General features: G+C 44.1%; 1 protein-coding gene across 5 annotated transcripts in view; it reads right to left on the reverse strand.

Moving 5' to 3' along the window:
* The window catches only part of LOC146552631 (regulator of G protein signaling 6-like), a 49,663-nt gene that overhangs the window by 35,175 nt on the left and 2,307 nt on the right, over positions 1–12,181 (reverse strand). For all 5 annotated transcript variants that reach the window (XM_085256166.1, XM_085256168.1, XM_085256169.1 and 2 more), the window contains exon 2: positions 11,558–11,653. In XM_085256166.1, the coding sequence (XP_085112292.1) occupies positions 11,558–11,641 (84 nt within the window). In that variant the 5' untranslated portion in view covers positions 11,642–11,653. The remainder of the gene's footprint in view (positions 1–11,557; positions 11,654–12,181) is intronic.

Consider the following 12,181-nt stretch of genomic DNA (forward strand, 5'->3'; position numbering starts at 1 on the left):
TATTACGCCTGCAAAGCTAGAACTTGCAACCTTACCATCACAGCCCCCTTGAATTATTGAATAGGCTTCTTAAGAAGAGACTAGGCATGCTTTGTGATCTAAAATCCTCTCAACATATTTCAGAATGAAGAGTGGTGTCCGTTTGAGTGTTTTTTCCCCCCACTGCACGCTATCTGCTTGTGACAGCAGGCTGTAATGCTGAGAAGGATTGTGGAGGGATTGCTCTGCCACACTTGCTTTGGAGGACATCAGAATTGTCTTACTATTTCCTAGACAGTGTTAAATCATGAAGGTTCTTCTTTGACCAGGCCTTAGGGTATTAGCAGCTCTGTAGTGCAATGGCTTCCACGTTCACCTTACAAGCGTAAGATCCCCGGTATGATCCTGAGAGGACGCACAAATCCCTTCGGGGGTTGCGTCGGGGAAGAGCACCCATCATAAAAATCTGCAAACATGCGGAGTCACCTGTTGTGGTAACCTCATGTGAATAAGGGAGCAGCTAAAAGTAACTTCATGCTGTAATCGGCTATGAATTATTTTATGTTGATGTTTAAACTTTGTTTAAACTTTAACCATCGTCATTTCCATGGAAACACCTTGGAGAGGTGCGCCTTTTCTTTTTTGGACACTATTCTTTCAGGCTTTCTCTTGTTATATTTATTTATTTATTTATTGCCTCAAACTTATATACATATAAAACAGATTAAAGACTATATAGAAGAAAAAGGAAACGCTGTTTTACCTCTTCCAGCTTGTATTAGTCCACTTATGTCCACTAATCAAAGTACAAGTGATTCATGTTGCATGTGAACATGGCCTCGTCTGCATACAGCTGTTCTCTCTGTGCCACCATGCACAAAAAAAAAAAAAAGCTTAAGCTTATTTTATCTTTCTGCTATATCGTGTTATAGGCTCAGCTATGTCCAAAAGGAAAACAAATCTTTTGAATGAAGCCTCTCTCTGGCTGCGTTCCCGTGCCTCCGCAAACTCTCGCCAAGAACTCTTCTGCATATCTTAGAGGAGATAAATTATGCAGTTGGTGATAACAATGCACACTGTTAGACAAGGCATTCATAGGTTTGCTGTCAACTATGCACGTGAAAACAGATGGAAGGAGCTGAATAAAGCTGATCTACAACAGATTGCGACTATTTTTCAAAACTATATCTGTTTTTCTTATGTTCGCGCCTGGCTTGTCATTGTGTGAAGTAAGCATGGATTAGTAGACTCTTCATTATTTTCAAGTCACTGTGATTCCTCCACTGTAGCTGTTAGAAATGACAAACACGTCACCTGAACCGCATAAGGCAGGGGTGGGGGAACTCCAGGCCTCAAGGGCCGGTGTTCTGCAGATGTGTCCTTGATCCAGCACAGCTGATTTAAATGGCTGAATTACCCCCTCAACAAGTCTTGAAGTTCTCCAGAGGCCTGGGAATGAACTAGTGATTTGATTCAGGTGCGTTGACCCAGGGTGAGACCTAAAACCTTGCAGGTCACCGGTCCTTGAGGTCTGGAGGCAGTGCTGTGAGTAGACGGCAATGACATTTTTATGATTAGGAAAAAGCCTCTGAACATCCAGCCACTGCGATGAAGCCAGACTGCATGATTTAAAGTACATTGCTATGTTCTTAGCTGCCCTGAGAGTAATTCTTACAGCATTGTGTGACTGATTCTTTTGGGAGAACATTAACGTCACAGCAAAACCAACAGCAGCCGACAGCTCTTTTTGTGGAAAACAAATCCACACATTTATCAATACACGTTTTCTGCCTTCCACCAGCTGCACTTCCGAAATGTGGGAGTAACCACGTTGGATTCCTCTGGTGATACCATCCTACTCCACCATCATCACCGCCTTTGTCCCTCTTGCCCCGAGCCTGATCGATTCTGATGATTACGACGAGCTTAAAAGCTTCGGCACTCCCTTCCTCTCTTTTCTGCTAATAAAGACCAATCTGCAACTAAAGCAAATGCCGCGGTGTCAAATTAAAGGCAGGATGCCGGAGTGTCTAAATGAATTAAGCTCACACTGCATCCAAGTAACTGGTTGTAAAGGAAGGCGTGAAGCAGATCAAAACAACTACTTTTAAAAACCCTGAAAGACCAAAGTTTAGGAGCAGGTTTAACTTTCACCCAAGCCTCAGATTCAGGTTCACTTTCCCTCCTCTCACTTAGTTTGATAAAAGTAATCACAGCTTTGTTTTAAGCACCGGGGGCCTCTGCTGTATAAGTTATTGACAGAACAATTGGAGTGGAAATAGGAGTCAGCACACAGCAAGGTCTCCCGCAAGGACATTTCTATTATTTTCGAGCTGAAAAAAGGAAACAAGGAGAAATGTGCCAGTGATTATCTAACATAATGGAAACTTGTACAGCCTTCCTAATGTCACAGATTCAGTTTGAAATCCCCCCACGTACCGCGGGACTACAGAGTCGCTTTTGACAAATGGGTTATTTAGACCTTTATGACTCTGGCGGCAACTGCAACGGACAGATGTGCAAGGACATCTCAGTCGTTTGGCCAATTAATTTTTAAGTGATGGGGAAGTGTCGTGACAGTGCACAGCTCAACACAGGCATCCCAAGAGGCAAAGTTACTGAATCGGGGTGGTCTAAAGTGAACCCAAGTAGAGGGGAATGTGTTTTGGGGGGTGCAGGTCCCTGCTCTGGAACAGAACTAAATGGTCTGGTCCGACCTCCAAGCCATGTTTAGTCAGACGAGCTAGCCAGGGTAATTAACACTTGGGGCATGGGTGACTCATCCCTGCTTCAGCCTTTACCCAGAGACAATTACAGAGTCACACCACTCTACCAACTGACACTCCATCATTACCTGCGAATCAGCAGAACACAGATGATACTCGCCGTCTGTCTCTTGCTCATCTGAGTCAGAGCTTTTATTCTGAGCAACGCGTCTCTCTATCGACCCATCAGATGTGTCTGTAAACAATATAAATGGGTGTGCAGATGGTGCCACAATTGGAGTACATTTGTATGGTTGCTCAAAGTGCTGTCGATCGGTATATGTCAAAGTTGTAATTGTGCAGCAGGCTGAAAGGTGCCGCATTGTGCTCGTCTTTGTCAGAAGTAATTAACGGCCATTTGAAAGATGTGCCTTCTTTTGTTGTTTTTCATTCTTTGAACGCTTCTTTTAAGAGTCTGAGCAGAGAAAGAGGCGTCTAATGAAGCATTCAGTGAAATGGCACATGCAGCGAGCTTCGTTTTTTTCCATCAGGGAGCCGTACTTCATCAGCTTGATTCAGCATATTGAGGACATATTCATCACTTGCCGATCCACCGGCACAAGGATTAAATACACCATCAGTGGAAAAGAAAAACTGTCTGCAGTGATAAAATCCTCATTCCACTTTGATGAGACGTGAAAATGGGACAAGATGGAGCATGGAGCAGTTCTAGAGAAGATCTCACTGGGTTTAAAGAAAAAGTCAGGTGACAGTTACAGCTGAAATTGACACATGCAGAAGATAACGTTGTAAAAAAGGAAGAATGGAGCGGTAGAAGAATACAGTCGCAGGGTCTCGTTCATAGGAAATGTTCAGATCCTTTTTCCATCTTTAAATGTGGAAAATCTCCACAGTGGACTATGGACATTGATTTTTAATGTGGCTTTAAAGATCGTTTCGGACAAATGAGCGGTCTGCTTGTGCATCCTTATTAGCCAATCAGCTGGCTAATTTAAGTCAAATGTGACCAATGGCTAATTATTCTCATTCTGTACGCTGCATGCACAAATGTACTCACTGACCTCTTAATACAGGTATAACTGTCCAACCAATCACATGACACAAGTATTTCAGGAACTGCTGATCCACTTTGATTTTCCCAAACAGATGCAACATAGAAAGGCAACAGTAACTTAAATAAAGCACTCGTTGTGACCAAAGTGTGCAGAAGAGCATCTCTGAAAACAGAAACAGCATAAGACCTGTTACACTTGCCACTCCTGTCAGCTAAGAACAGGAAACTGGGGCTACAAGTAACACAGGAGACTGGAAAAATGTTGCCTCGTCTGATGAGTCTCCATTTCTGCTCTGACAGTCCGATGGCAGGGTCAGAATTTGGGATAAACAACATTTAGGCTGCTGGTGCTGGTGTAATAATGTAGAGGATAATTTCTCGACACGCATTGGCTATTATTTAAATGCCAACCTGAGTCTGGAGCAGGAGATTCACATCATGAGAGCAGCAAACCTGCTGCAGCTGTGTATCTCTGAGGAGTGTTTCCAGCACCTTGTTGAATCTCAGTCATGAAGAATTAAGCACCAGCAACATGTACCTAATAAAATAGCCTGTGAGTTGTTTGTTTGGTGAGACATTTGAATGACCTTTGCTCAACAAATTAACAAAGTGAATCTATCACTGGCTTAATGACAGCAGTTGTAAAAATAAGAGCACATAAAAGCAAAATTCAATAAGTTACTGCTACAAATGCATTTTGATCTTTCAAAAGGAAGTAAGAAAAAACAAATTCACAGGGCAGATGTCACCTGTCAGGATCCTTCATGTCTCTCTGCTTCTTTTGTTGTCTCCGCTTCACCTCTTGGCAACATCATCTCAAATCGAGCATGGCTCAGTCTGACCACATCAATCCACAGCTGACTTTTTACTTTTGTGTCAGCAAGAATCCGGCTACAGATCCCCGTGGCTGCTTCTCAGCCCACCCTCATGAGGTGTGATGTTTCTCAGGAGGACATCCCTAAATAGAGGGCTCTTACCATGACTTTAGAAGTAATCGTCTTTGAGTCTGTGTTTAATGTGTCTCTCATCTGCGACATCCCTTTTAATCGCTTGTCCTCCTGACAAGCGCTTTGCACACTTAAGATAATATTAATACAGATGTGTCAGAAATTATTATTTTTGCCGCAATGAATGCATTTGTTTTGAAAAATGTGACAAAACCATGTTGTGCAGTAATAGCCTGCTCTCTCTTTACATTTTCCTAATTAAGCGTGTCAGCGCTACCGTGGGGCTACAGCTTGATTATCAAGTGGAGAACCAGCAACTTTTCACGCAGCTGGTTTCAGTAACCCACTAGGATTTACAGCTGTGATTATACATCAGTTGATTCTAAAGTTAGCAGAAAACGTAAGGAAATTTGTGCTTGGTCGATTATTTCTTACAAATGGGGCACTATTTAAGGGGACATAGACAGACTTTCCAATTATATAATATAAGCTTTATCGCCATAAAGGAAGCAAATTTCCTTATTTTTTATGCTAAGTTTATATATCAGTGTCATTAAAAGCGGTTTAACTGGACAACAGTGTCCTCACTGATGCCATTAACCATCAACCCCCACTTAATGGGAATTTTATCTATTGTGGAAATCCTCTCTGAGTCAATTGCTGTAATTTTATTCATATTTCCAGTATTTCCATGTCATCCGCTCTGCTAGAGAGCTGTGAGTAGCGCCAGCCGATCCACCCCATCAAACTCACTATTAACGTCACTCTGTATACACAGCTTTATGCTGCGAGCCCAATAAAAAAAAACCTCAACGCCGGCCGCATTTATTAAATGCGCTTCTTTAAGAGCACCTTGTTAGCGATGTTCAAACAGACGGGCAGAGCAGGAGAGGCACTGGCGCAGGGAGGACTATCCTCACTGGAGAAAAGCCTTTCATTTTAGTCACAGCGATTTTTCTATGGAAGAGGTGAATAATCCTGTCAACACGAGGGGCAGACTGCCAAAAACGCCAAATTATTATCCAGTTATGATTTGATTTCGGTGGATTTTCATGTGTTGCTCCATCTGCTTTACTGGAAAGAAGAGACTGGCTTACGTATTAAACACACCGGAGCTGGTTACATAAGAGATAAAGCTTTGTGCTGTTACTGTTGTTTTATGTTATTGACCCAAATAGGAAAGCAACCCACACTGACACTTAGCATACAGGCACATGGGCTTCAGCGTGACCCTGACAGTTCAGCCCATGCCAGCGCCTCAGATAAAGACTCCCATGCTGCAAGGGGAGACAGTGTTAAAAATGGTAGTTGATATCCAGAGTGTTTGGCTGGGCCTTTCTATCTTGAGTGCATACTGGAACAGTAAATAGTGGCTCTAGACACTTCGGATGGAGGTTAGCTTTAAAAGAGGAGAGATATACCGTTCACGGGCCCCCAGGGGCACTTAAGAGTGCCAAGAGAGTGTGACGCACGGGCAGCTACCTTCTGACCAGTGCAACTAGAGTGTCCTCGTGCCCCTTCAGATCCAAGCTGCAGTAATTCCCTGCTAGAGCTCGGGAATCAGTAGTTCAGGAAGTTGCCATTTACAGTAATTTCATCTTCTGCCAGTTGAGGGAAAGTTAATGTCCAACCAGTCGTGTGATTAGTGTAATTTTACACTGATGATGTAGGAGTGGAGCAGACCCCCTGTCCTGTTTCTAAAAGGTCTTAAACCGGACATTACTCTGTCACTGCTCCCATCATGACGTATCGTAATGCTGCACACGTGCAAGCAAATGTGAAGATGTGTCCAAACGATCCAGATACGCAAGTTTCTAACCCTTCATGCTAGGGCTGGGACCCAAAATTCATATCTCGATATTTTTTAACTGGATGGCGATATACGATATATATCTCGATATATATATTTTTTTAAAGCCATACAGTAAGAACAAAAAGAGAGTTCATAGTCAAAGCTGTGTCCCAGATGTCACACAGGCACTTTTATTAACATACAGCATAGATGTACATGAAAAAAACTACTCAAAAATAAATTAGGAGCATTTATTAAATAATAATGCTCCATAAATAAAAGAAAACTGTTGTTTTTGTGCATAACAAAGAGCTCACAATTGTGCAGTCAGAATGTAAACTAACAGACGCTGAGCACAATAACAAAGACAGATTTCACAGCTGCTCTGTTCCCAACTTGTACTGCGTGACTGACAGCCTGGAGTTTGAAATCCGCTTCGTAACCACGTCTCTTAACAGGTGCCATTTATGGTCCTTATACACACACAATACGGTAATATTACGTTGAAGCACAGTACGTATCACTCCACGAGGCTCCTCGGTAGGCGTAATGCTCCGACAATCCATCAAGCGGTGCAGCTCCGTAGCTTAGCAAAGTCGTACTCAAACATTTATTGACAGATTGCTGAGCGCCGTGTACCACCTAAGATCGGTTTGCGGCCATCAAGCACAACCAGAATTCATACAAAAGGCGCGCTGTCAACTATTGAGAGAATGCAAGGATTTTAGGCCGTGCAGCCCCTCTGGGCTGCATGGCGTTAGCGTGGTTAGCTCGTTAACACGGTGACGGCGTCCAGCCCCACGCACGGGGCGATGCGCAATAACTCGTTAACGGAGATTTGCCGTGTCCATCATGTCGCTTCCTGCAGGTGAAGCGATGGGGGAGGAGGGGGAGCTGTGTTCAGTGAAGGAGGGGCGAGGCAGAGTAACGTTGCGTAGAGACGAAAGAGAGGCAAACCTGCGGCTCCACAACTATAATTATAACGTAACATAGACTATATCGATATAAAGGATATTGTCACATCTTATATCTCGTATAAAAATATATCGATTTTTTTTTTTAAAAAAACCTCAATATATCGCCCAGCTCTACTTCATGCTTATACATATATCGTTTTCCAGCCTCTCTTCTTTTCCCCCAGCGGTCCGACTCTCCTCACGTTTAGAAGCACACACAGGAACAAAAATACAGAGCCATCACAAAAAAATGTGCTCGGTATGAATAAATGAACGGTGAGAGAGGGGATATGATGTCTCAGAGGACACGATTTTTTTTCCAAGATGGAATGCTTGAAATGGACTTTAATTATTAATCATCAAGAAGCAAAAGAAAGGCTGAAATAAAGAAACAGGGACAGTGGAAACTAAAAGAAAGTCGACAGTCTACGGCAATGCTTGCAGCTCTGCGAGGCCGGGCTAAGTGGCACTTTCACTGTAGTTTCGTATTATAGCATGCTAATATTTTTGAAAACATTTCTGGTATTTGATAATAAACACAAGTAGTACATATAAACAACTTATGACCTCAGATGTTCAAAATTAAAAACAAAGCACCCAGTGATCTATTTGGGGCGATTGTGGCTCAAGAGTTGGGAGTTCGCCTTGTAATCGGAAGGTTGCCGGTTCGAGCCCTGGCTTAGACAGTCTCGGTCGTTGTGTCCTTGGGCAAGACACTTCACCCGTTGCCTACTGGTGGTGGTCAGAGGGCCCGGTGGCGCCAGTGTCCGGCAGCCTCGCCTCTGTCAGTGCGCCCCAGGGTGGCTGTGGCTACAATGTAGCTGCCATCACCAGTGTGTGAATGTGTGTGTGAATGTGTGGATGACTGGATATGTAAAGCGCTTTGAGGTCCTTAGGGACTAGTAAAGCGCTATATAAATACAGGCCATTTACCATTTACCATATGGAGGAAAATTAACAGCTGCTTTGGAGATTATAGCGCACCGGCTGATTGAAAGAAACACATCAGCACAATAAAAGTACTGCCACCAGTGTAGACAAGTATCTGAGGTTCATCCACCTCTGTAGATGCAGTGATTAAATAACTGATCGGACACAGATCAGTACTAGACCACTGAAGAGAAAGGAGACCACTGTGGCTACAATCACCATGAGGCAGCGCTTCAGGTGACCAAAAATATCTGACAGACAGTTCATCCATTCACTAACCCACCCCTCACTGTCCTTGACAGTGTAGATTTTCTGTACTTTATCTTATGTGAGGCTTTTCTCGCACTAATGATGAAAACTTTTGGAGTGTCTTCACCACTGTAATTGGGAACCAGACTGCACTGTCTCTTAACAGACTGTTAAAGCTTACACGCACATCCCAAAAGTCCACTGACACCAAGTAGTGTCTTTAAACTTCCTGGTATGATGGTTCATTACTAATATTTCCCCACTAAGCCACCCTTAATTCCATCTAGATATAAGTCTCGTGGGCTGTAACACACACAAAAAGCTGTAAAACTCGCCTTTGGGTACATGTAGACTGCCAAGGATTATCCAATCTAACATTTAATAGCCTGACTTAAGCGAAGAGGGAGGTGGGAAGCAGTCAAATCCTTGACTCTCCCTGGGCAGGACAGGGGTACTTTAATTCGTCTAATTAGCTGCGTGTGTCAAAAGCCAGGCAGGCGTCACAATTCGGAAGAGTCTCGGGCCGAAGCGTGGAGGAGAAGAAGCGAACGACACGCTCAGGGACGAGAGATGTTGGCTATTAATAGTTTGCGAGCAGTGTGTGGCCTCTCTCCTCAGAGTAATTGCATTTCCCTGCACTGTAGTGTTTCTCGTGGCGCTTGGAGTTTCATTTTTGTGCCCCCCCCCCTCAGTGCCAGTCCTGTTCATCTCCACCATATGAGCGTGGCAGAGGAAAACACAACAATGAACAGGTAGCGTGCATCAAGCTGTCTCCAAGGGTGTGTACGTCTTTTTTCCCCTTTCCTGCGAGCTCCCGAGGTAATAAGACATTCTGCAGTTATTGGATTGTTTTGCTTCACTTCCCCTTCTTTTCATAGGAGGACAGAGACAGAGTAAGATAGTACTGCAGCACCTACGCCGCACGGACAGAGACAACCTCCTCTTCTTCTCTGCGAGCACTCAGCCTCTCTAATGGCTAAATACATCACTTTCACCTTTGTCTAACTGCCCACACCGATAACTTAACACTTTTTGCAGTAGATGTGGCAGCAGAAGGGAAGGCGTTTTAAAGCATCCATGCATTTTGCACTTTCTCTTTGCGATATTTTTATCCTTTGATCGAGTCTGCACAGTCCTCCTTGCAGAAACATCCTGATGTCTCCCAGCTGTGGGTTTGAGCCTTGAGGATGAGGCTGCCAGTGTTTTCCCAGGCGGCGCAACATATTGGTGGCCATCTGCCTCTCTGCATGCAGCACCTTCACACTGAGCCAGGCTGCCCACCCACTGAGTCCAGAGGCCATGCGCGCTGAGCCCTCAAAGTCCCAGCACCTCTCTATTCTGCTTGACCTATTCGACATCTTAAATTAGACAGGCACGTAGGTAAAGCAACGATGCAAGAAACTCCACCAGGTTTAGACCGCAGCGAATGCTTTTAGTATTTAATCCTTTCCAAGATTTTGTCAAAGATACCTTCGATTATCCGGCTGCTTGGCTTTTTTCTCAAAAGCTTCAAATCAAAAATCGCCTTTTCAAAAACAGGAAAGGCGGAAAATCCTGTCATCTGAATCATCTGTCTGTTGTCACTGCATGTGAGTAAAACATGGAATGATGAATATTCCCTAAGGCAGCATCCCAACAAGCCTCTTAAATACGCCGCCTCCAGACATGTGTAGCATTACGTAACGAAGCTGTACAGTGAAATCCATGGAAGTACCTGGTGTTACCGCAGCTATATGTTCTCCTCTACCAACTCGAGAGCCTCTCAGAATGGATGAACATGAACAACGCTGCATAAATAACCTGCTGCCGTGTAGAAGAGCCACAGTTATGACACATGGCATGAAATCTAGGTTTGGTAGCGCTGATTTGACGATCATTATGGGAGATTGTAAAACGCCCCCGCTGCTATCCGAGCAGGCAGAGTGTTTACAGTACGACCGAGTTGTTGCTGGCAATGCACTTCCACCGACTCTTATCTCGCCAAATGCATGTGACACCATCATAGCACAAAATGCCAACGGCATCATTATGAGAAGTGATTCATCAAGATTCAGCCTGACACTTTTTTCCAGGTGAGTGGCACACTCGAGTGTTTATTACAAAGATTTCCTCAGGCTGTCACCAGGCCTTAAAGCTCCACAGTGGCACATAGTTAACAACATGCCTAAAAGGAAAACATTTTTATCAAGCGATGCCGCTACTGTCAACATCTATTTCGCACCTGCTCTTCTGGATTTCTTCCCTAATCTGTTTGCCTGGACATATGAAGGGACGGTGATTAAAAGCAGGATGAAACACGAGACTGGGGGCAGCTTACAGAGGCAGGCTCGTAGCTCATATTTTACCATAACCAAGACCGATCCTGTAGTTAAAGTCTGATCAAATGATCAAAAGAAGCTGTATAATTCTTTTTTTTTTCTTTTTTGTTGAGTGGGCTGTCATAGTGCTCGCAAAGGAATAAAGAAGTAATTCGTGGGTTGAGGAGAAAGAACCAGCCCTGGAGAATCAGCCGCTTCTCCCCAGCCGAAAAACTCGACACCATTAACCTCCAATACTGCTGAACCTTTCCAATCAAACAGCAGCTAGTGGAAGTGAAGGCACTATGGGGATGTGGTAATTACACATGTCACCGAAGGCCCTCTTGCTGCCAAAACCATCCACCGAAGGGATTGAAAACTTATTAAAACTTTGCTGGGCTCGGGTTTGCCAGTGTTGGGATACAGTAGTAGGAAGTGGGTCCCGAAGAGACAGGAGCTTGTTGTAAGACAGTGGAAAGAGGCTTCCTGACACCTGACAGTGAAACCAGTGTGTGTGAGGTAGATACACATTCATACAGACCAGTGAGCTGTCAGGAGCCCGTATACGGGTCACTGCCTCTCAGCAAAGTCTTTTTCCCATCTCACAGAAAGCACACGCAGACTTGCCTTTCTGTAGACGATCATATTGGGGGAGTCCTCCTCGGGATCAGCGGTGCCCGTTCCTCCCTGGTCTTTGGACCCTTCTGCCATTTTCTCTAAATCCTGTCAAGAAAAGCAAACGCACCATTAGAAGACAGCATCCGGCATCCGCTGAAGGGTCGAAGAAAACAAAATGAAAAACGACAAACATCAGACGATAACTGCATTTCCCCCGAGAACCAAAAGTTCTCCAGCCTTTATCGGAGTGACATTCAGCTGTCAAAACGCATGCTGCTGTCTCAAAAGCAAAAAAAAGAAAGAAAAGAGGACGCCTGTCATAGCAGAGGCAGATAAAAGGGCCCAGGTAGGCCGATGTAGGATGAATAATAAATAAGCCACAAAGCCAGATCGTGAACACACAATACCTTAACCTCAGCGGGTGTTTCTGCAGTTGCCAGGGGCTGTGCGAGAGGTTGCGTGTAGCTCTGTTTAATTTGAAAAATAAAGACTGTAACTACATAAATAAAGTCAGTGCTAAGGATGTGGTAACAGTTGAGCTGGGAATGCTCAACAGTTTGTGGATAAAGGTTGAAATAAATAGCTGGAAATAATGGAAGGACAACTGGAATAGTTAATAATTACCTCAAAGGA

Source organism: Mchenga conophoros, linkage group LG19 (genome assembly GCF_057382185.1).
Source record: "Mchenga conophoros isolate Kocher_MC1m ecotype Shallow Benthic linkage group LG19, M_conophoros_male_GT1.1, whole genome shotgun sequence".
Taxonomy (NCBI): domain Eukaryota; kingdom Metazoa; phylum Chordata; class Actinopteri; order Cichliformes; family Cichlidae; genus Mchenga; species Mchenga conophoros.